The sequence below is a fragment of the Pan troglodytes genome, chromosome 9 (genome assembly GCF_028858775.2).
Source record: "Pan troglodytes isolate AG18354 chromosome 9, NHGRI_mPanTro3-v2.0_pri, whole genome shotgun sequence".
In the NCBI taxonomy this organism is placed as follows: domain Eukaryota; kingdom Metazoa; phylum Chordata; class Mammalia; order Primates; family Hominidae; genus Pan; species Pan troglodytes.
The window spans coordinates 70,602,653-70,628,455 of record NC_072407.2 but is presented as its reverse complement, the minus strand read 5'-3'; the positions used below and the strand labels follow the sequence as shown (position 1 = coordinate 70,628,455).

General features: G+C 40.6%; 1 protein-coding gene across 50 annotated transcripts in view; it reads right to left on the bottom strand.

The window, feature by feature from the left end:
- PPP6R3 (protein phosphatase 6 regulatory subunit 3) overlaps positions 1–25,803 on the bottom strand; it is a 153,984-nt gene that overhangs the window by 30,861 nt on the left and 97,320 nt on the right. For 35 of the 50 annotated variants that reach the window (XM_001173771.7, XM_009423582.4, XM_001173705.7 and 32 more), the window contains 7 exons: positions 21,185–21,314; positions 18,438–18,590; positions 15,714–15,863; positions 14,507–14,571; positions 11,099–11,214; positions 9,285–9,370; positions 2,239–2,325 (listed from right to left, as the gene is read on the bottom strand). In XM_001173771.7, coding sequence (XP_001173771.1) covers positions 2,239–2,325; positions 9,285–9,370; positions 11,099–11,214; positions 14,507–14,571; positions 15,714–15,863; positions 18,438–18,590; positions 21,185–21,314 — 787 coding nt within the window. The remainder of the gene's footprint in view (positions 1–2,238; positions 2,326–9,284; positions 9,371–11,098; positions 11,215–14,506; positions 14,572–15,713; positions 15,864–18,437; positions 18,591–21,184; positions 21,315–25,803) is intronic. The other 15 variants (XM_024347293.3, XM_024347298.3, XM_063783133.1 and 12 more) reach the window with 3 other exon arrangements.

Here is a 25,803-nt window from a genome sequence, read left to right as displayed (position 1 = left end):
AATGTGGCCTAATTGCCTACCAGCAAGCCCGTATGTGATGTGAGGTAGTGGGAAATGATGAGTCAGTGTTTCAGAGCCCATATGCGGCAGTCAGTCTGAATTCTCCAGACCTCCATGGGGGCCTCACCCTCCAAACTCTATAAGGCAGAATCAGGGAGGTGGGGAGTCAAACACCAGACTTTAGGAGACCAGACAAGGCTAAAGGGAGAAGCAAATGGGCAGGGCACAAACGCCTGGAGGCACTCCCCACTGGTGACGTGGCTGGGTTACCTGGTTAAATTATCTGCCCTGAGCTCTCTACATTCGGGGACTTTATCAACATGATGCCCAACCTCAAACGTGAATGACAACTTCAAGTTCAAGTCTACAAACTAATATTCTGATCTTAATGGAGACTATGATGAAACTCTAATAAATTAACCAAGACTTTTTTTGCATTCTCAAAATTTTAAGAAGTGCTTTGGAGTGTATTTATTTTCAAAATGATCCATGATTGGTTTAAACATGCAAAGAAAAATGTACTGGAAGCTTGTCAATCAGAAAAGAGTAATTATTCTTCCACTTTGAAAAGTTCATATGAAGTGGGTAAATTCTGCAAGCTAAGAGCTTGGCAAGGGCTGTTGTAAGTTAGTTTTGTGAATGAAATGGCTTCGTATGCACGTGAGCTGTCGGTCAAACAAACAAAATAATGTAAGAAAACTCTCCCCAGAACAGGTATGACCCTGGAACCAGATATCATGAGAAATAAAGGAATCCACTTTCCAAATGCCTAAATTTAACCAAATCTAGACTAAATTGACAGCCGAAGTTCCAAGTTTATCATTATTACTAGTAAGGTGTTCTTTTTCTTAAAGCTGTATTTCAACAGGTACAAAATTACCTTGATAATTTACATTTGATATCATCAAGCTTCATTCTAGGGGTGGACCAATGTACAGCACTCAGGTTCATGGCCAACTGGGTGGACTATTTCAGTACTCTACAGGTGCCTCAGTGGAGGGAGAGCCCATTGTCCAGGTGCTTCCTGGGACAATACCAGAGCGCTCTGGGAAAAGGGTTGCTTGCAGGCACGAGGGCTCACAATGAGCCATGGTGGGCCACCGCCACTGCCCGTGCAGCCTAATAGCAAGCCAAGGCAGGAAGCTGTGAGAGCTGCTCAACAGTGCCCTCTATGGACTGGCTACTTCCTGACCCTAACCTCCGGAAATCTGCTGTCAAAGGCAGAAGTGTCAAGAATCAACAGAGAAGTCAGCCAAATGCTGAAATGCTACTTCAGACCTATTTGGGAAAGGTAAACTCTAAACTGTCTGAGTATTAAAATCAAACAATTGCTTAGCTCAACCAATACTGGAATATGACAGGTATAAGACTTACAAGCCAAAAGACAGGGCCAGCATAAGCATGTGAAGCTTCATCTAAGACGAAGCTTAGAGACTAAAAAAAAGAAGCCAAGCAACAACATTCCGTGCTGGGTGGGAAGGTGTCCCCGTTTAATTCTATTGCTGCACCAAAGCAACATGTAAGCCAAGGCATTCTGGTCCTGGCTAAGGACAACTTCTCCATATGAAAAGCTGATAGCCTGCAAAAGGGCTTCTGTTTTTCACTCCCATACCTAGCAGAGAAGTGAAATCATTTGTCACTTCTCCAAGAACTAACAATGGATGATAAATCAGTACATTTATTATTCATATCGAGGCTTTCCCCCACAAAGATTATAAGCAGGTGGTAAAGGGAGATGATAAATTCAGGGGCAGGCAGAGAAGGGTTGCAATGAATTACTTCAACTAAAAATTTACTTTAGATGTAACTATAATAGAACTTACATCAGGGGTATTCGTGAGAGTTTACTTTTACTTACATTTTAAACGTCTTATTTCTATTATTTTTACCAGCAGATCTCTACTACACAAATCTTTAAGCAACAACTCAACTATTGTAAAGGTCTGTGTAACAAGCATGTGTGAGATGCCTTCTTAACTATTCAGTTCATTCAAATCTTCTGAAAATGTACTTGACTCATCACTGTTATCAGGTATGGAACAATCCCTTGAAACATAACCAATACAAATCTATCTTTCATTTACCCAGCACTTCCTATTTTAAATGCTTTGGTCTAACTAATAAGAAACCCCAAATCACATTCTAATACATAATCTGACTCTGAAGCTGATTCATAAAAGGCAACTAAACTAAGCATTTAAAATAAAAACAAAAAGCAAAGCTTTAGGCGTGACTCACTTGCTGCAAAGAAGAATCCTGTGAGAAACCCGTTTCTTTAAAGTCAATTTCATCATCACTGGATGAATGAATATGGCAGGTTGTAACCTATATGCATAAAAATGTAAAAGACTATTTAACATAGAAAAGTTTTGGACATTTGTATCAGCATTTTTATGGAAAAATCACATTTAGTTTTTTTCTCAACGTGTAACAGAAAAAAATGAAAGTCAGTCACAGTTAAGCTGCCAAACCCGCCCAATGTGTCAAGGGCACCCTTCCTTCCCTCGGGCCAGGCTGCTGCCCTGCCACTCCCTTCTAGTTATTCCACTCCTCACTACTGACATCACCAGAAAACAGACAAGAAGAAAGGTGAGTTACTCCATTTAAGTGATTTTGATAATCACCTCCAATTAAATGTTTACAAAAAGAAAGACAGAGGTAATGGCACAGATGAAACATAGAAACCCTTTCTATGTACGGGGCCTGCAGGGTCCAACTGCAATCCCCAGGGATTACCAGTGCGCCACTCAAAAGGTCAGGTTTAAATATAACCATTTCAAATTCTTGGACTTCCTGCCCACACTAAGAAAACCACTGTCTAGTAGTACTAAATGTGACTTGAGTCGACAGCTTCCCACTCACAAAAGACCCCAAATCATCTACCCTTGAAAATGTGCACCCTGCCCCCAGAACTTACAACCAACTTTCAGTAATTAAGCAAAAACACAAACATGAACTGCTCACCAATTCATCGTTAAGTGATTTTTATTAATTACAAATGTCACACAATATTTGGGGGAAGCATTAACAATTAGAAATCAGATAAACAAATAATTAAGTACAGCACTAATAGTAGTGATTGCTATATGGCAAGGGATAAACATGGACAGTTTGTAAACTTCTAGAAAGAAGTACTATATTTCTGCGGGTAACTTACACTGTATTCTCTGAGCTGTTTATTCTGTACTTTTCATAGAAGTGTTTTGGGCAGGGAATGTCATCTTAGGGAAGACACGGGCTGCTGCTACCTGCCAACTCATGAAGCTGTACCTAACTGGCCTGGTCTGTTTTGCGAAGTTGTTCCAACATTGGTTCAATAAACCCACAGTAGAATTCAAATAGGTCTGTATAGGGTATGTCTTGTAAAATTCTGAGCAAATCACTGCCTGAACAAGAAGAATCTCCCTTCCTTTCCCCAACCATCTTTGGTAAAGACACCAAGCCTGGATGAAATTAAGCTGTGATAACCCAGTGTTTCCAGTTATTTCACTCTCCATCCTCTCAAAGGTATAGATAAAGCACTCCCATTCTGTTTGTGAATCTGGCCTGATGAAATCAAAGGTAGATTCCGTGATCAAGGAACGGTACCTGCTTGAGTCAAGAGTGGCTTTAGTGAGTTACTGGGTAAAGATGTGGGCATGGGGATGTTCCAGGAAAGCCTTGCCAGAGTGTAGAGGAGGAGTGGGAATACTGCTTGGTCATGGCAGCTGGCATCTCACAGGACTATGTTAAAGAGCAGGTCAAGTGGTTGTACTGCAGTGCACTCAAGAGGAGCTTTGGGCCACTTGGCTGGCAAGCCAGCACACATATCATGCTGGGCCAGTGTGTTTTAGGGGTGTAACCCCATGGTGGGGCACAGAAATAGAAGGCCATGCAAAGAACTGAGCAAAATAGGACAAAACAGAGTTGGCAACTCTTAGCCAAGTCTTGCTGTCTAAGTTAAAATAGGATTCGATGTATCCTCATTCACACTTTCGCTTTTTCCTACAAAATAAGATTTTAACACTCTTTAATTAAAGATGAGAAAGAAACTAACTTTTATTGAACTACTATGTGCCAGACATTGTGACCTCCCCTTCGCATGTTCTACTTAAACTGGATCCTCAAAGCAATACTAGAAGATATTTAAAAATGCTTTCTCCAAAATGAAACTAGTTTTAGCAACTTATTAGTAACACAATGCACACACATCTTCACAATTACATTAATGGAAGATGTGAGTCTGATTCTACCTACACCATCTGAGTCTGAAATCATTAACAAAATGAGCTAAAAAGATGATCTACCTAGGCTGGGCGCAGTGGCTCACGCCTGCAATCCCAGCACTTTGGGAGGCCGAGGCGGGCGGATCACGAGGTCAGGAGATCGAGACCATCCTGGCTAACATGGTGAAACCCTGTCTCTACTAAAAATACAAAAAATTAGCCGGGCACGGTGGCGGGTGCCTGTAGTCCCAGCTACTCAGGAGGCTGAGGCAGGAGAATGGTGTGAACCCGGGAGGCGGAGCTTGCAGTGAGCCGAGATCGCGCCACTGCACTCCAGCCTGGGTGACAGAGCAAGACTCTGTCTCAAAAAAAAAAAAAAAAGATTATTTACCCATGGGGGAAACTTGCTAATCAGAATCCCATCGGTTCATTATTCAGATGTATACAAAACTGAATTCCTGATCTACACTTCCAAACACACTCCTTTTGAGGCATCTCCAGCTCAGTAACTGCCACCTTCACTCTTCTTCAACTAGAAACCTTGGTCATCTTGTTTCCTCCAGCCCACCCACCATGTCCACTCTACCTTCAAAATGGAGCCAAAATCCCTCTCCAGACCCATCGCCCTTCACCAAGTCTGTTATCAGCTCCCCAGTGCAAGCCAGCACTCCCCTCACCTGGACTAATGTCATGGCTGGCAGTTCCCCAGTCTCCCTCCTCCTAGCTCTTGCCCCACCTAGCAGTCTGTTCTCAACCCAATAGCCATAGCCATCTTTTAAAAATATACATCAAGGTATGGCACTTTTTAGTTCAAAACCTAACAAATTCTCATTAGATCAAAATTACCATAGACTAAAAAGCTGTAGAAAATCTGGCTGTTTGGCGCCTTTCTGGCCTCAAGTCTTTCTGTTCTCTCCTTTGCTTACTGTTACATCCACACGGGACAACATGCAAGTCCCTGCACACACTAGGAACAACCCAAATTCGAGTCCTCTGCATTTTGCTCTTCCCTCTCCACTCCACAAATGCACCTTCCCAGTGAGATTTTCCTTGACACCAGATTTTAAACTGTACACCTGCCCCAAAGACTCCCTAACTCCCTCCCATGCGTTGGCTCCTTAGCACTTACCATCTGAAACACGCGCAGTCATGCATTGTTTCATGACAAGGATACATTGTGACAAAGGCAATTCTGTCATCATGCAAACATCATAGAGTTCACATGGTAGAGCCTACTGCAGACCTGGGCTATCTGCTACAACCAATTGCTCCTAGGCTACACACCTGCACAGCACAGTACTGCACTGAATACTGAGGCAACTGGAGCATGGTGATAAGTATTTGTGTATCTACAAATAAAAAACGTGCAGTAAAATCGAGTATTCTAATCTTATGGGACTACTGTCATATATGCGGTCTATTGCTGACCGAAACATTATGCAGTGCATGACTGTATATTACACATATTGTGTGTGCACACGTGTCTCTTACTCATTGTTTATCCATCTCCACTGAAGCAGAAATTTTTGCCAATCTTGTCTAGTACTGTATCTTCAGTGTCTGGCACATTGTAGGCACTCAAATATTTACCGAATTAATGAGTACTAATAATCACTGAATATAAACAAATACAGCAAAAAGCAACAAGTATATAACACTCTTGCCAAGCTAGATATACCGTAAGTAAAGTGCACTCTTATTGTAGTGCACACAGTTTCGGAGATATTATCTTCTTTCGAAATAAAATTTTCGTTAACTGTTGTTACAGGAAAAAGCAAATTGGTGTTTACTTTGGCTGATTAGGTTCCCAAGGGAAATCAGAAGTGTGAAATGACTGTTAAACTCTGAGGCCCGTATTAGTGACAAGTGAAAGCTAGAGACTTATTCCTTGATCCTCAAAGTATGGTCCCACTGAGGACCCCCAGCATCAACATAACCTAGGGTTAGTTAGAAACACCCACTTTCAGGTTTCACCCCAACCTGTGGAAACTCCTGGTGATTAATACAGGCACACATTCAGATCATTCTACATCTCTTCTTCTACACACTGTCTTGTCAATGATGGGAAAGAAGCATCAACAATTTTAAATACATTTTCCCCCTTGGAGAAGAGGGCAAAAAATGAAACAAACTCAAATTTTTCAAAGTCAGTACAAAAACATGTCCTATGTTCTCTAAATTCACTCTACCTAAATCCTTGCCAATTTTTAGTTTGGGGACTTGGTCAAAACACAGAGGTCTTTGGATATCATTAAAACACCAACTTTTGTTCATCATAAACTCCAAACATAAAAACACAGGGAGTATATGAATCTGCTGTGCACGTATTTGGGTATGATGGAGCCAAAAGATTAAAGCACTTTGAGTATCTCAGAGAGAATTTAACTAAAATGTTACAGAAGTGATAGGAGCCTGGGGCTGGGCACAGCTTATCCAAAAGAAGTGAGCAAGTCCTCAGGTACACAGCCAATAGGACAGGAAAGTGTTCAGTGTATAAATGAATGTATCCTTGCTGTAAACAGAAAAATAACATGTCAGGTTAACAATGCACTAACTTAAGCACGTGGTGCTGAACTGGGCTGACTCCACTTCTATGAATATACCTGAAATGACTTCCAGAGAGGTAGCCAAGCTATTCTAAAATCAAGGAAGTCAAGGCAGTGTATCTAATCTTATCTATTTGGGAAAGGGAACAGGGCATAAGCAAGCTATTATTTAACTACCAATTCCAGTGACAAGCATGTTAAGAAGGCAAGTGTAACTACCACATTTCAAACATGGGCACTCTTTTTCTATGTCACTTTTGCAAGGGTAAGGCCCACTGCATTTACCAAGTTGTGTTTATAATAATATTTACAATTGCATATTTTCCTGGAACATGGTACCCAACCCCACTGAGATACAGCTTGAACACATTCTGGACAGGAAAATGAACGGCCTGGAGGATACAATTAAAATCTCCTTGGTGCCTAGACCTACTATATAAGCATATTAAACACTTGGAATAGCTGTAGCCCTCACAATACTACAAAGCAAAACTCCCTATCAGAAGGACTTAAGACTAAACGGAAGTGGTATTTAAGAAAGGGCTCGGGAATAAAGAATTGAAGAAGTCTTTAGATTCACCTGAAAGTCTCGACAGACAGCAAAATTCTGGAGTGGGGCTAACTCAACAGGGGATATAGGTAATGTTAAAGGGCCCTATCAATCTAACCACTTTTGCTTTATAAGCCAACTTATGATTTTGTTTGACTTTAGATTATGCAGTCCGAGTATGATGGCAGAAAAGCAGAGCAAGCAAAGAAGAACCGAGACGCAATCTGAGTGACAGATGGAGCCCAAAATAATTTTTTTCTAACACAGTCTACCAGGGGCTGAACGTTTTATTTTTGCGGGATGACCACACCCTTCTACGGGGATATATGTAGTAACATTTACACACAATCCCAGAGCAGATCTGCTGACAGCATACTATATAGTAAGTGAGCATTATCTGAATTGTAATGAAGTCCTTCTTTATTACAGAACTGCTCACAAAAGAAATATGCTTGAGTTACCTAAGATAAAAACAATTGTTTAAAAGTCTGGTAACAAGCTTAATTGGACATTTTTGACTTCTAACTTTTAAGCCAATCAAAGGATAATTTTAAAAGAAGTTTCCCAAACAAAATCAGATTACTAAATATTCCTTTATAAGACAAGACAATAGTCCCCTTAAAAGAGACTATATTGCCTGCAAAGGAATCAACATGGGAACCTCTAAAATTAAGCAGTATGATTTAACAGTATGGGAGAGGACAATTCCATTCTACAAAAAAAACCCTGATTATCCAGAACACTCAAGTTAAACGATAGTCCGAGTATCTATCTACAATGGGTAAAATATTCATTAAAAATGACTTAACCCTTCCTTGATGACCCAGGGCTGTCAATACTAATGTCATTTTCTCGGCTGGGCTGTGGTACACAGAAACACTCGGGCTATTAGGCCTTAGGTCTATTTTAATTAAATGGCCCCACATAGCTTCCTTTTAATAGTTACCTCAACTTCATAATTCTTCCAACTCTTAATACGTCCTAATTCTATCATTATTCCCCGCTTAAAAAGTGTGACTCTGTCAGGAGTCTGGAAAAAGATGACCATATTTTTAGGCAATCTACAAAGTAGGAGGCACAGCCCTCCAGGGAGTGACACAGGAGGACCAAGTGGCTGCTCTCTGGCTTTCAGAGCCTGCTTCCCTGTTGCTTCAGGCTGCCAGATCATTGAATTCCTAACAGTCAAGGTGTTACTGCATATTAGAAATTCAAGACTGCCACTGCCAAATTTGAAATATAGAATTAAACGCCAAACATAAACACTTCAATGTCGAGTCACGTGCTGCTTCTGTCTAAGCAAAGGCCACCCCTCGACTATCAGCTGGCATGTACTTGTAAAAGGAAATGCTTTCCCCATCTTTAAAAGCAGAAACAAAGCAATACTTACCTTAAAACTTAATGTGTTTAAAAACCAAAAAATACATTCCAAAGTCCAATATAATTTTTAAAAAAATTATCAATGCCATTATTCCCTGGCTCAAAGTCCCAATTCTGGTAAAAAAAATTTTAAAGCTGAGGTTTCAAAGTCATCTACAAAATATTCCCCCATTGGGAATGATGTAAAACGAGGGTATACTCAACTCAATAATATCAGAAAAATATCCAACTGAATCTTTCACTTTCCTAAGCACCCAGGGTTATCAGTGGCATGTGGCCACAAACCCAGCAGAATGAAAGGAAGGCAAGAGGCTGTTGAGGTGCTCGGCAGCAGGGCATGGAGGGAAATGGACACTAAGTAGGATGTGGAGCAGAAATCAGTGACTTCTCAATATCCTTCTGTCATCCCAGGCAGGTAATTAGGAGAGGACTAGACAAATGGGCAAGAATATTGTGAATACTGACCTCTCTCCCTGGTAAAGAGATAAGAATTTATCTTTGGCTCACAGTTACTGAGGTAAATGGAAGATCTTTTACATCTTTCTGAATAAATGGGCAAAGGCTAAGAGCACTGAAAGAATAAAAATGTAACCTTGTAAAACCTACTAGATCTACCGTGTTCCTCTTGTTAGTTTCTCCTAAGGAGCTTGTGCAGAACGTCTCCCATCGTTCCCTGACTTCGTCGGGAAGATCTTCAGAGTGAGAAAAGCAAAAAAGCATTATCACCACAATGACCTCCACATAGACAAATAAAGTAAGCAGGTAATATAAAAGTGGGCCTACTCACCTGGTTCATCAATGGTGAGTCACCCAGCTGAGAAACTGGGTGACAGCCAGCCCAGTGCTCTTAGAGAAATGGAATTATTAAACCTTCCATAGGCCCAAATCCCATGGACTTTCAGGAACCAGAATCCCCCTACCCAATGGTATAGGCTTGATTAGGCCAAGAGCCCTAAGGTAGCTTGTGAACTTAACAAGTTTCTGAAAATGCTCTGGTAGAAGCTTAACCTGGAAAGTGTGTTTCCAACAAGCTTTTCTGAGAAAGGTGGTAGGTGTTTAACGTGTCGGGGGTAGGGGGATCTTTTTCCATGGTCAAGTTAAGTCTAGAAAATGCTGCAAATGACAGCTCCTGCACACTTTCTTGAAATGCTCTCATTGGCAGCTGGCCAATGAATGTTCCACAGAACCTAGTATGGCTTCTCAAATTGCTCTAAGATCATGTTTCCTAAATATTTGTGTCATGGGCCAACGTGGATACACAGGTAATAGTGAAATTCTACCTTCTAGAGAAATGTTAAAGAAAAGGATAAACAACTGCTTTTCTGAGAAAATCAAACCATGACGTAATTTTAGAGGCCTAACTAGTCATCTGATAATTCTGGTTTAAAACAGCCATGCATGTGTGCACACTCACACAAGTGTACACATGTACCACCTGGCAAGCAGCTTCCATAAAGGAAAGTCTGATCTAAAAACTCAGTCATATCACATGGCCATTTCTTCTTAGTTAGGACATAAAGATAAACTGTGTGGTGAAATGGCCCAAGGAAGAGGCTTATACCTCTTATGCCTCTCTCAAGAAGCAAAATTAGAAGTGGGCACACACCACTTTTTCCATCCCTGGTGACAACTGTGGTTTTAGTGCACATTCAACAGGGAATAGCCTCTTGAACAAACAAACATTCTTAAGAAAAAATGGAAGACCCACTGGGAAATGATTTTAACTGAACAAATTCTTTACCATGGATGTTAAAGACTGTTCACATTCAGAATAGGTCTCAGGATTGGTAATCCTGTTGGTACAAAAACCCAGAGTACACAGTTCTCTCATTTTAGAAGAAGGCTCATGGCTTGGGACCAGTGTAAAAAAGCATCCATATAGTTTCTTCCAAATAAGCTTGGGCTGATTAAACTGAAATGCTATACAGAAAGAGTCCTTTAGAAGCCAATACCCCTCATTTTAGTGATAGCGACATCAAAGAAATGCTGATAAATGCCCTAATATTCCAGTTAAAGAAACTTAATTCAGAGGCTATATAGAGGCCTTCAGAAAATAAAAGGCAAAATTATAGCTGAGGTGGCTCAACTGCTAGCATATGAGTACTTCACACTCACAATACTCAAAAGCATGATTCACCAAGCAATGCTCTTTAAGAATGACAATAGGTGACTCTTATATGCTGAATCCAGCCAAGCCTGCCAATGCTTATGGAATGATCCGTAACTACATGAACATAAATACAGCCAAAAAACAACACTGTTCAAACACATTCTCAAGAACCTCATTCAAATACATAATTTGCCAAATATAAAGAAGTCCCACAAATCACTATTAAAAATGCTACATGCATTTCTACTTGACCCTTAAATCCTTCCTGCAACACAACAAAAATGTAATTCAAATTTCACAAATAACTTACCTTTGATAAGCTGCTGCACTAATGCACTGTTGGGGCCCTTGTCAGTGCTGTGCACGATACAGTTAGCTATCCTCGTTAGGTGTCCCATGTAACCATGCCGTCTTCCTCCCTCAGCCCTAACAAGAGGTAAAGGACAAATACTCAGATTCCTGATAGGATGAAGTGATGAAACACTCGGTAAATACTGCGGACTTTTAAATAATCATTTTAAACCCTGAAGGCACTGAAGAAAATGACGATGGACAGAAAAGAAAAGAAAAACAAAGGAATGGAAGGTGCCAGAATATGACCATGCAGCATGGTCGGGGAGGGGTGTGAAATTGTAAAAGATTATATGGCAGCCTCAGTCAACAGGCCACAGTTTATTCAAATCTCAAAAATCATCACTCACTGTCAATAACACATTATTTTTTAAAAGATCAAATAAACCTTCTCTGATGCCTAATGTTATTGTGATTTTATTTTACATCTTTTTAATGAAACTTTTTCAAACCTTAATCAGATGGCCGGGCGCGGTGGCTCACGCCTGTAATCCCAGCACTTTGGGAGGCCGAGGCGGGCGGATCACGAGGTCAGGAGATCGAGACCATCCTGGCTAACACGGTGAAACCCCGTCTCTACTAAAAATACAAAAATTAGCCGGGCGTGGTAGCGGGCGCCTGTAGTCCCAGCTACTCGGGAGGCTGAGGCAGGAGAATGGCGTGAACCCGGGAGGCGGAGCTTGCAGTGAGCCGAGATCGCGCCACTGCACTCCAGCCTGGGCGACAGAGCGAGACTCCGTCTCAAAAAAAAAAAAAAAAAAAACAAAAAACCTTAATCGGATTATAAGGAACTGAGGTAAGAATTCTGCTGGTTCATTTTCTTAAAAGATAGCAAATTTTTATTATATCAATGAATAGAAATAATTATCTACCAATGACATGTCTCAAGTTAAGATATTAGCTGATGTGAGACTTGGCCAAGATAGGAGACAGTCAACTAGTACTTGACCATACACCATTCTGAACACATGCAAACAAACAGTCTTTGTCCTTTTCCCATTTAGGGTCTCATCTTCCCAACCATGATCAATCTTTACACTTAATTTGTATCAGGCCAGGCACAGTGGCTCACGCCTGTAATCCCAACACTTTGGGAGGCCGACGCAGATGGATCACTTGAGGTCAGGAGTTTGAGACCATCCTGGGCAACATGGCAAAACCCCATCTCTACTAAAAATACAAAAATTAGCCAGGCGTGGTGGTGCACACTTGAAATCCTAGCTACTCAGGAGGCTGAGGCAGGAGAATTTCTTGAACCCGGTAGGCAGAGACTGCAGTGAGCCAGGATTGTGCTACTGCACTCCAACCTGGGTGACAAAATAAGACTCCGTCTCAAAAAAAAAAAAATTTATATATATATATATATATATATTAAGTAAACTCATATTAATCTGATTTCTCTACCTATTTACAAAGTGCCAAGATTTTAAGCTCTATCAAACGAAAGATTTTTGACTGCAGATAGCAGGAAACAAACACTGCAGAGATTTTTGCTTAGAGAGAGAAAAGCCTTTCAGGAGCAATAAGAAAAAAAAACATCCTATGCTTGAAGGCTTGCTTGGAAAATAAAGTATCTGCTAGAGAATCTTAGAGGGCTTGGGGGTGCCTAAGGGTAAGAAAGTACAGGGTTGATTATTTAGGTAGAGACAAGGTCTTGCTTGTCATCCAGGCTGGAGTGCAGTGGTGCAATCACAGCTCATTGCAGCTTCAAACTCCTGGGCTCAGGCAATTCTCTCACTTCGGCCTCTTGAGTAGCTGGGACTATAGGCAAGTACCACCACATCCGGCTAATTTTTTGTAGAGCCAGGATCTCCCTATGTTGTCCAGACTGGTCTCGAACTCCTGGCCTCAACCAATCCTCCCATCTCAGCCTCCCAAAGCAGTGGGATTACAGGCATCTCCCACCGTGCCTGGCCAGAGTCAATCTTCACTGAGTTGCTCAGAGTCTCTTTTAGTTCTTCAGTGAGAGCCAGGTGTTACCTACAGGCAACTGAGTCACTCGCCTGCACTCCCTCAAGTACACAAGTGAAAGAAAACAAAGGCCCATCTCTAAGGTGACCCACAGCTTCAAATTGCTTCAGGCTGTTGTGCAAGGAAACAAGGAAAGTTCTTTCGGGATCCCTCTAGATAGAGGGAATGGTATTCACCAGGCCTCCAGAAAACGGGACTCACCAGGAGAGCAGGGCACAAAGGATATCTGAGCCCTGGCCAGATGAGGAGGCAGCAAGACTGGAGGTTGGGAAGGGCACAGAGAAGCCAAGACGGAGTCAGACATATAACCAGAGATGTCAACTGGGCCACAAACAGCATCTCCAAAGAGCTCCATTTGGAAGAATGTATCTGAGGTCTACCAATACTAGCCCCTTGCCACAAACAAACAAACAAAATGCCAATTTCCCACATGAAGCCAAATCAAAACCCTAGTAGCAGTGCTTATTACATGATTTTTTAAAAAAAATCAAACCTCACAAAGTAAGGCTGACTCCCAAGAGTCATCTAGCTTTCCTGGAGACACAGAGACACATAACAAGAATGCTGGGAAATGATCAACTACAAAGGACCATGAGAGAAATTTTGGGGGTGACAGAAATGTCTTGATTGTGGTGATGGTGACTTCAGGCATCAGTCAGAATTCCTAGGAATGTACACCTAAAATGAGCTTTACCATATGAGAATTATATCTCAATAAACCTGTCTTAAAAACAAACACAGAAGCATGCCTTTAGAGTGTTTCCCAAACACGCCCTTATGCCACCATGCTTCAGAATCTACAGGGTGACATAAAGGCTCACAGAGCACTAGAGAGGAATGCTGTTACAGACAACACCTGTAAGAAAACGTTTTGTGTAACAAAGCTACTTACATGTCTCAACGAATACTTCACATAACCTTGCCAATCAGCTAACAAACATTTTCTAAAAAGAAAACACTGAGCAATTTTTTTCCTCTAGGTCCCTGTACAAAGCAACTCTTCTCTGCAATGAAAATATGTACGTGATACCTTCTGTTCTGAGCATAAGGTGACCAGGACAAATACACTAAGTCACATCATCAAGGACTTAACTTTAACCTTATAACTCTTAGAACAGTAGCCATTCAAAAAGGACCAGGAAGTTTCAAAGGCAGCACAGAGGTGGGGAACACTCCGAACTCACTGGTTTTGCCCCAAAAACAAGAGGACCTAACAAGAAATTACTAGTATTATAAAAACAACTGTTACAATGAAATAATCTGGGGAAAAGTTTAAATTGTAAAATGGCCAGTATCATGTAATTATTTCCATTTTTTTCTGACTAGGGCAAGGAGGTATTATTTTCCTCATATTACCAACCAAACTGAATTCCTTTCAAAAAAACAATTTACTTACTGTTTCTTCTCATTCATTTCCCAGGCTTCAAGTATTCGTTCTATTAATTGACATTTTTGGAAAAGCTGAAAAAAAAAAAGAATATTCCAGTTAATACTTCAAAGCATCAAAACTTTAAAGTGAAACAGAACTCTAGGTTAAAGAGAATAGTAGTATGCATAATCTAGCAAGCTAAATGTTACTAAGCCAAATGCAATGTGATCATCAATCTACTGCAGACACCCACAACACTACAGAGATTCAAATCAGGATCCACACCCTCCACAGAACATCTACAGGAAACTCAGTATTATAGGTAGTGCAGTTAACTACCTATAGTTAACTATAAAGGAAAGCCAGGTTTTATTAGCTGTGAAAATTCAGAACAGAAATATAAAACCTGAGCTAAATTAAAATGGAATAAAGAAAACTATGCCTTGGCAAAAATTTAACTTAGAATCCAAAGTAATGCTTGTACTTTTAAAATGTGAGCAAGTCTTACTTCCAGATGAACTAACATTACTGCATTAATATTAAAAACAGGTGGGTTTTGCCCAAAGTCTGCAAGTCAGTGACAACTGCTGTAGGCTGCAATACTGGAATGTGCAGGGCTAGTTCTTCTCAGGTGTCATTTGTCTTTCCCATCAACTTGGCTGTTCCAAGCTAGCCTTTTCTACATTTTAGGTTTGCGAGTAAACCAAGTGTGGGCTAGAAATTTTAAAAGTACCATAGAACTACCAAGCAAGAAAAAATCTGAAGACTGACTTAGTAAAATTATCTCATATTTGACAGAAGAGAAAAAGAGACCCCAGGAAGAGACTCTCAACATCACAAAGAACTCAGTTCTCCTGACTTTCAGTCACGTATTCAGCAAAGAAACTACACTCTGGTCTGCCAAATAATAGTGCAAATGTTTTCCATAGTATTTAAATTTCTATGATTCTTCAAATCATCAAAGAATTTATATATCTTCAAACCTATTAATTTTACCAAATAAGGGGGCCACTTACCTTTTTTCTTACAAGACTGTTCATTTAATAGTTATTTGTCCAGTACTTGATTTATATAATGATTTACATGTTAAAAGTGAAATGAACACATGATAGTCAAATATTTAGACTCTGAAATCTAACCTCAAGCCCTTTAAACCTCAATTCACATCACAGTCAAGTGGAAAACTGCTATAACCAGGAGAGAGTGGGAGAAAAACGAGACCAAATAAACTTACATGTTTTAATAACAAATTATCACCAGTGGAGTCTTGATCGGTAATTGTGGCATTTTCTGTGTTTTCAAAAGGACTTGCAAGAATCAGTGCAATACAAATTTCCACTTGTGTATGCAAAAAGTTATTCCATGTATACTTGAAGAACATGTTCTACAAAAAAGAAAAACCATGTTTTATTCGGTTACCTCAATGTTTAAGCCAATACTTAAATATATTTACAGAACAGTGATTTAATAAAGTAAAAATGATGTGCTCTCAGTCCAAAAGGACCAATTAAAAGGAACCTGAGTTCACATTAGTACTTGCATAACCACAGTTTCATTTTCTGTGGTTTCAGTTACCCACAGTCAACCATGATCTGAAAATAGGTGAGTATAATACAGTAAGACATGCTAATCCAAGAGATGACATTCACATAACATTCATTACAGTATAGATTTATAATTGTTCTACTTTATTATTAGTTATTATTAATCTCTTCCTGTGCTTAATTTATAAATTAAACTTTGTCACAGGTATGTATAGGAAAAACACATACTATATATAGGGTTCGATAGCTGTGGTTTCAGGCATCCAAAGGAGTCTTGGAAGGTATCCCTCATAAATAATGAGGACTAAATGGGGATGTGAAGTATTGCTTTAGAGCCTAAATGGCATGCTATCTGCTTATCTGACATGCCAGAACTGGTATGGAATCTAGTAAAAAACCAACAACAAACATACAAAGACAAGAGTACATTTCTCCAAGAGAAAGGGAGTATCTTTTTTCTCTTCAAAGCAACTAACACAAATAGTTAGCGTGGTAAATTTTCTACAATTTTCAAAAAAATTTATAAGAGGCCAGGCGTGGTGGCTCATGCCTGTAATCTCTGCACTCTGGGAGGCCAAGGCGGGCGGATCACGAGGTCAGGAGATCAAGACCATCCTAACACGGTGAAACCCCGTCTCTACTAAAAATACAAAAAAATCGCTGGGTGTGGTGGCGGGCGCCTGTGGCCCCAGCTACTCGGGAGGCTGAGGCAGGAGAATGGCGTGAACCCAGGAGGCAGAGCTTGCAGTGAGCCAAGATCACTGCACTCCAGCCTGGGCGACAGAGCCAGACTCCATCTCAAAAAAAAAAAATTGTAAGAATTTCATTTTGATACAACAAATATTTACTGATGGTTTTTGTGCAGGGTATTGTATGAGATGCAACATGGCAGACAGAGATACACAAAAATACGGTCCACAGTCTTGAGGTGCTCATGACTCAACTCCAGCATACAAAAACTAGAGCTATCAGCAAAAACAAATGGTACGAGAGGCAGTAACGTGAATCTCCTGGAAGTACAAGGGTTTTCAAATTACTTGAAAAGGTAATAGCATTACAAAAGGGAAAGAATTTCTAAAAGTACAAAATGCCATATTTTGGAAGTCAATTTAGTATGTCATATTTAGGAAATGGTTGGGTCTGGTTATCTAATCTCAAAATGAAGAAGTAATGAGTAACTCCTCCAGTAGTCTTACCAAATTTAGTCTCATCAGAAGTAGTCCTAAAGATTAACAGAATAAATTAACAATAACTGTATATTGTTATTAGTAAAATTAAAGACCAGTGATCAATGACTTAGGAACGTTATATTCCCGGAGTTTTATACACTAGAAGGTAGGACAAAAACTACATCCCCAGAAGGCAATGACCATGCTAGCTATCAAAGAAACTGTAATTCTTTAAATCTTCATCTCTTTTTCCAAATTGCTCCTGTTTTCTGTGCTCTATACTGATTTAACCCAAAGCTGAAACCTAACAAAAATATCTCGGTGACGCTAGGAAGCACAATGATGTGGTTGATAAAGCACGTATGGGTTTGAAATTGGGTGAATTCAAATCTTGGCTTCACCACTCACTAGCCATGGAATGTATCCTCTCTCTGGGCATGATCTGAAAAACACATCCTCTCTCTCACTGTAATGTTCACCTGAGGGTCCTGGAGATCGCCCAGGATCACATGAATAGTGTACATAAGATGAACACTACAATGCCTGTCATACAGTGAACAAACACCTCCTTTGAAACTCCCCCACATCTCCCCCAAATATATGATGTGACCAGATATCTTGTGAAACCTGCTAAAGTGTTAACCCTCGCGCTTTCTGTGCTGTGGGTGGCAGCACAGAGAGAAGAAGCATGGGCTCCAGAGCTGGGCCTATGGATTCTAAGCACAGACTCTGAAACTGGGGAATTCAGGGGTCACGGAGACCTAAATCATCCCTGGGCTTTTCCTTCTCCTTCCATCAGTAAGCAGGCTAATAACTGTGTCTCAAGGAAGAGTCAATCCAGACTCAAATCAATTAAGACCATATGGCATCAGGTACGTTATACAGATACCTCCCAGTGGCAAGAAGATAAAGGTTTGTCCCCTCACTAAATATGAACAGAAAACAATGCTGCACCCAGCAGTCATTGTCCACGAGACGGAGCACGAGGGAAAAGCCGATGTCTTTAATCATCTTCAAAATCCTATGTTACAATTCTTTATATAAAGCAACAGTAGATGCCTAGTGAACAATTACAAGCATTCAAAATTTATAATAAACTCAAGGCAAAAACTACATAAAACACCATTTATGCTCAGACCAAGAAAAGTCACTGACATAATGTAAATTTGTAAGGTTGTAACTTGGTTAAATATCCATGAAATATCAATGGCAAATTAAAATGTCTGTGAGCAGGGAAAATCTCACCAATATGACTCCAATGCTATTCAGCTCCATAAGGTCCCCATTTATACTGCTGGTATTGGTTTGAAGCAGGCTGGATATCAACCTAATGACATTCAACCGGGTATTCCCCACAGGAGGATCCAGCACACCCCATGTGGTCTTCATCACACTTTTCTGAAGAAGAAAAAGCTTTCCAATTAAATTCAGTTAAATGAACAAAGCAAATGGTGTATTTGCTAAGACATGACACTAGTTTAAACCCTGCAAACAACATGGCCTGAATTTTACACCTGAAACAACATCTAAAGCTGCTCTTGATATCTGTAAGATACAATGAAATAACCAAGCAGGAAAAAGGAAAAAAAAAGCAAGGAATTTCCCTGGACCATAAATTTTATAAGAAATCAAGTGTCTCCCTGCCTCAACATTCCAAGCTGTTATGAGAACAAAGCAGAAGGCTACAGAATATCCTAGGAAAAAGTACAATATTTCAAAATCTGACCAGAAATCTAAACTAAAAGAAGTTATGGCCGGGCACAGAAGCTCATGCCTATAATCCCAGCACTTTGAGAGGCCGAGGTGGGTGGATCGCTTGAACTCAGGAGTTTGAGACCAGCCTGGGCAATATGGTGAGACCCTGTCTCTACAAAAAATACAAAAATTAGCCAGGCATGGTGATGCACACCTGTAGTACCAGTTACTCAGGAAGATGAGGTGGGAGAATCACCTGGGCCTGCGGAAGTTGAGGCTGCAGTGAGCTGTGATTGTGCCATTGCACTCCAGCCTGAGCGAGAGTGAGACACTGTCTCAAAAAAACAAAAAAAGGAAGAAGGAAGAAAAAAGGAGGAGGAGGAGGAGGAAAGAGAAGGAGGAAGGAGAAGGAGGAAGGAGGAGGAGGAAGGAAGAATAAAGGAGAAGAAGAAGTAGTAGTAGTAGCAACAGCAGCAGCAGCAGCAGCAGCAGCCGTGGTGGTGGTGGTGGTAGTAGTTGCTACAAGTGGTTTTGGAATACAATCCTCAGTCTGAGCCAAATCTGTGATAAAAATGCAAATTCAGACGTTGCCTCTGGATCACAAACCTGAAATGTGATCAATCTAAACCTGTTCTTGTCCATCAACAGGAGTTTCTATAGTCTGAAATCACAAAAGTAGAAGCAGAACATTTCCTAACTTTAGAAGTCTGAGAGGCAAGGGTGGCACGTAACGGCCTAGGTCAGGCTGCCCTTTCTGCCCCTCCCCATCCACATCAGTAGCCTCATCCCTCTGGCTCCCATCCTCCCGAGGACTCACAGAGCTGTAAGGCCCACAGTTCTGCTCTCTATGGAAAACAGCTCTAATTGGCAGGCTTTGTAAAAAACTTCATGGATCTACTTACAGACACATCATACAGTAAAACCAGGTGCAAATGGTACTCCGAGACAGACATATCATACAGTAAAACCAGGTGCAAACGGAACTCACTCAGTTCTCGGAGTAACAGAGAAGTCCAAACAAGACACTGCCTTACTTTTGAATCGGGGCCCAGAACCAGATGCCACCTGTTTGTCCACCCAGAAAGAAGATGGGTGGGCCACCTAAGACACAGGTCGGGCCCTTCCTCACACACCTTCTTCCCTGTCAGATCCTTCTCCCACCTCCGTCTTCCACTTGTGATGTTCTCTCCTCTTCTAAATCTTTTCTTTTTCTTTCCTTACTCTGTTTTTCTTCCCAGGACTGGCATGAAGGATGCCACTGACCATCATTGTCAAACACCAACAGAGGCACTTTCCCTAAGGGCAAGCACCAACACTATGGTCCACATCCAACACAGGCTGAATGCAGATAAGATGTGGCTGGAATGGAACCAGCAGAGTAACGCAAACTGTGAGCACAGTGATGGAACCACGACCTGCTCACCAATGGCATCAGGTATCTGAAAAGATGATCTGGAGCTGAACTAGACTCCCTTGGTTATATAAGTTATCCTGTGCTCCCCCAACTCCAAATAGTTAAATAAACAGAAAACATCTAATTTACAAGTGAGAAACTAGTATTCTAAATTCCCAATAACTCACACAGTAGATAACCACAGAGATACACCAGATTCAATGATACAGGGCAGGAAAAAAAAGGAAACTTAAGAACTGTTACTGGGAACAGAACTCACACGGAACTGAATCTTCCACCCTAGACTCCAAAAGCAAGTGATTATCACCCTAATCTAAATCTGTATCAATCCAAGGGGCGAAAGAACACCATTTATAGACTGCTGACAAAACTCTTGTGGGTCTTCACTGAGGAAACAGTCATTTAAAATTAGCACATGGGAGGCTCTGTACTGAAAAACCCCCAAATCATATTCTCTCCAAATTGTATACTAACTTCAACCTACTCTTTCTTAAATAAGGTCGACTATACAGCAGACATACACTGCTCCAACTCTGAGTAAGAAAACACAATTTCAAAGATCCGTTTCTGAAAGATTAGCTTTTCCTGAAACATTCAAAAATAATATGCTACAAGAAGAAAATTCTTTTTTCTTTATTGGCATGTAAGTACCCAAGAATTTACAGAAGAATGAAAAGGTAAACTTCCTAAACCGGTGAATATTTTGTTTAATTCTCCATTCTCCACTCAAAAGCAGTAAAAATCACTGGCAGTGTTATCTTTTCACTCATTTTGTACATGCAGACCACAGCCAGTTCTGCCACTCCTAAGGCCCGTACACATTCGAATGACTGTTTCAACCAAATTACTGGCTGGGCAGCCATGCTTAACATAGCTCCCCTACCTTGGGTGGCTCCAGCAGGAGTTCATGAAAAGATCCAAGTCTTCCTCTGATGGCTTCTAGAACACTCTTGTTTACTGAACAAGCTGAATGGCTCATGCCTGGTGGGCAGATCTCTATATGGCCTTCAAATCTTGAAACAAAGCAAGGAATTTTAGTTATTATAATTTCAGAACAAATCATTCAAGGTTATCGACCATGTATGTCTTTACTTAATGATTATATAATAATGATTATATCAACTTTTCTGGCTGCGGGAAAAAAGGCTAGGAAAAAAGCATAATGAGGCAGAAGAGGGTTAATAAAACCTCCATGAGGCTCAGCCTCTATAACCTGCAACCCAAACAGCTACAGTATCAGGTAAGAAATTACATGTGATTTCTTCCCATTCTAAACCTTCTAAGTCTTCATAACTATTATACAATAACAAGTCTCTAAGTGACCAGGAAATTTGGAAAGCGAAAGGGATCCAACCTCTGGATTATAGGGCACCCCAAATTGCCTGCCAGTTTGGGGTGTTATTAATGAATAGGCCTATACTTGTTCCATACAGTTTTTCTTAGATAATCAACATTATTTCCTATTTAAAAGGTTTAAAATTATTCTACATAAAGTTCAATCTATACTCATTATAACCTACTTCTTACAGGAAAACAATTACAGGTAGAATGAGAACTGGGTAAATACTCAAGGATAAGAATTCTGGGTGACATTATAAATGTTTAACTTTCTAAGAACTGACAAACATTTCTATGAAGTGGCTGTATCACTTTCCATTCCCAACAGTAATGTGTGTGACTTCCAGTTGCCCTGCATACTGCACTGAGTACTGTCTATTCTGTCTGTCTGGTTTAGCTAAGTAGTGGGCTGAATGATGCTCTCCTACCCAAAACATACGTCCACATTCTAATACGTAGGGCCTGCAAATGTCACCTTCTTTGGAAAAAAGATCTCTGAAGATGAAATTAATTAAAGATCTTGAGATGAAAGATTATCCTAGATTACCCAGGGGGGCCTTAAATGCCATCATAACTATGCTTCGAAGAGAGAAGAGGCAAGACAGACACACAGAGGGGAAGGCGATGTAAAGAGGATGCAGAGGGGTCACAAGCCAAGGAATGCCAAGAACTACTAGAAGCTGGAAGAGGAATGCCTTAGTACCTCTGAAAGGAATCTAGCACCACCAACACCTTGATCTTAGACTTCTAGGACTCAGAACTGTGAGAGGATAAATTACTGCTTTGTTTTTGTTGTTTCCTGGGCTCAAGCGATCCTCCTCCCTCAGCGTCCTATGTAGCTGGGACTACAGGCACATGTCACCATGCCTGGCTTTTTTTTTTTTTCCGGTAGAGATGGGGCCTTGTCAAGTGATCCTCCCCCTTCAGCCTCCCAAAGTGCTAGGCATGAACCACCACATCCAGCCTAGGTATTCTTCATATACCTGGATGTAAGTCTTTTCTCACACGTTATCAATATTTTCTGGCAGTCTGTGACCTATCTTTTAATTTTCTTAACAGAGTCTCCGAGCAGAATTTTAAAATTTTAGTGTAGTCTGAGTTATCAACTTCTGTTTTATGAATTGGGTTTTGGCAATGTATCTAAACAATCTGTACATGACTCTGAGACAAAGATTTTCTCCTGTTTGCTTCTAGAACTACTAGTTTTACGTCTAGTTCTATCATCCATTTTGAGTTAATTTTTGCATAATCTGCAAAACATATATCAAAGTCCAACGTTCTGCATAGAATACCTAACTATTCAGGACGATTTACTGAAAACGCTGTCCTTTCTCCGCTGAACTGCCCCCATGCCTCTGTTAAAAACCGCCTGATCATGGGGATGGGTCTACTTCTGGACTCTGCTCTGTCCCAGTGATCTGTATGTCTATTCTTTCACCACACTGTCCTGATTGCTGTCGCTTTGTATTAAGTCTCAAAATCAGAGTGTGAGTCCTTTTCTCTTGCAAAATTGTTTTGGCTACTGTACTTTGATTCTTGTGCAAGTTTTAGAATTCACTTGATTTCTAAAAAATCCTGCTTAGATTTTGTTCGGAATTGCATTGAATCTGCAGGTCCATTTGGGGAGAAGTGACATCTTAACAATACTGAGTCTTCTAATCCATGAACAGAGTATTTCTCTCCATTTATGTAGGTCATCTTTGATTTCATCAATATTCTATAGTTTTGGGGCATTAAACCTTGCACACATTTTGTTAGGTTTGTATCTTAGTATTTTCTTTTCTCTATGCTATAAAAAATAATACTTCGAAAAAATTTCAAATTCCAACTGCTCATTCCTAGTACATAGAAATGCAATTAACTTTTGAGTGCTGACTTCATACTTGCAATCTTGCTAAATGTATTTGTTAGTTCTAGGAGTATGCGTTTTTTTTTCTTTAATGTTCTTTAGGATATTCTACAAAGACAATCCTGTCATCTGTGAACAGATGCAGTCTCACATCGCCCCTTCCCCTCTGAATGTAGCAACACAGACTCCATCGCTACAAAACATAAAAAAAATTTGGCTGGACATGATGGCTTGTGCCTGTAGTCCTAGCTACTTCAGGAGGCTAAAGTGGGAAGATCACTTAGGCCCAGGAGATCAAGTCAATAGTAAGCTATGATTGTGCCACTGCACTCCAGTCTGAATGGCAGGCCTTATCTCAAAAAATATAAATAAAATGAAAGAGGGCTTTATCAGTTTTCATCCAAGTTCCCTTCTAATACTAATCTGCTGAGATGTTTTATCATAAAGGAATTTAACAAAATGATGATATGTTTTTTCTTCATTGATCTGATGTGATCAGATCTGCTGTCTGTTGATGTGAAGATTTTGAAGGATGAATGAGCCTTGCATTCCCAAGACAAACCATACTTTGTTATGATATATATTATCCTTACAATATACTGTTAGACTTGATTCACTCATATTTTCTTGAGAATTTTACATTTCAGCTCTTGTGGCATTTTGTTACTTGCAGTCGGCCCTCTGTATCCACAGGTTCTATGTCCACTGACTCAATTAACTGGAAATCAAAAATATTCAGAGAAAGCTGGGCGAGGTGGTTCACCTAGTCCCAATGACTTAAGAGGCTGAGGCGGAAGGATCATTAGAGCCCAGGTGTTCAAGGCCAGCCTGGACAACATAGTGAGACTGCATCTCTAAAAAAAGGTGGAAAAAAATGCCAAACAAAAAATAATACTATTTAAAATAATGAAACAGCTTAACATATATCATTTACATTGTATAAGGTATAAGTGGCTGGGCGCGGTGGCTCACGCCTGTAATCCCAGCACTTTGGGAGGCCGAGGGGGGTGGATCACGAGGTCAGGAGATCGAGACCACGGTGAAACCCCGTCTCTACTAAAAAATACAAAAAAAGTTAGCCGGGCGTAGTGGCGGGCGCCTCTAGTCCCAGCTACTCGGGAGACTGAGGCAGGAGAATGGTGTGAACCCAGGAGGCGGAGCTTGCAGTGAGCCGAGATCGCACCACTGCACTCCAGCCTGGGTGACAGAGCGAGACTCTGTCTCCAAAGAAAAAAAAAAAAAAAAAGGTATAAGGAAACCAGAGATGATTTAAAGTACACGGGAGGATATGTGTAGGTTACATGCAAATACTATGCCATTTATACGAGACTTGAGCAACTGCAGATTTTGGTATGCATGGGAGTCCTAGAACCAATCCTCAGCAGATACAGAGGAACAAATATAGCTTTTGTTCCCATGATTTTGTGTAGTTCACTATAGTTTCAAAGTGATGCTGGCTACATAAAATGAGTTGGAAAGAGTTCCCTCTACTGTATTCTGACAGAGTTCTTCCATCTTTGGTAGACTTCACCAATTGAGCCTATCTAGGCCAGGAGTTTTCTTTGTTGAAGGTTTTCAATATAAGTTCAATTTCTTCAACTGATATGGGGCTGCTCATGCTACCTATTTCTTCTTGAGTGATCTTTGGCAATTATTTCCTCTAAGGAAGTTGTCCATCACATATAAACTGCTGAATCTGTTTAATGCATTGTTTGTAGTATTCTCTTATTATTCATCTGAACTCCACAGGAAACAGTGTTAAAGTCCATAGCACACAGTCATTCCTATTATTTGTAATTTGTCTCTTTTCTACTTTTTTCCTAATTGGGATGGAAGTTTATCAATTTTATTGATTTTTTCAAAGAACGAGCTTTCGGCTTCACTGATATTCTGTATTATTTTTCTCATCTCAAGTCCACTGACTTCTGCTCTGAATTTTATTATTTCTTTCCTTCTGTTTGCCTTGGGTTTAATTTGTCCTGCCTTTACCTTTAATTTGTAAGGTAGGAGCTTAAATCATTGACACACATTCTTTCTTCTTTTCTAATATAACCACTTAATGTTATAAATTTCCTTCTACTGCTTTAACAGCATTCCACAATGCAATGATGGCCTTGTAGCATGAGTAGCAAGAGGGTACTATACCGCTGGGGTGGGAAGAGGGCACTGTACCGCTGGAGTGGGAAGAGGGCACCGTACCGCTGGGGTGGGAAGAGGGCACCGTACCGCTGGGGTGGGAAGAGGGCACCGTACCGCTGGGGTGGGAAGAGGGCACCGTTCCGCTGGGGTGGGAAGAGGGTACCGTTCCGCTGGGG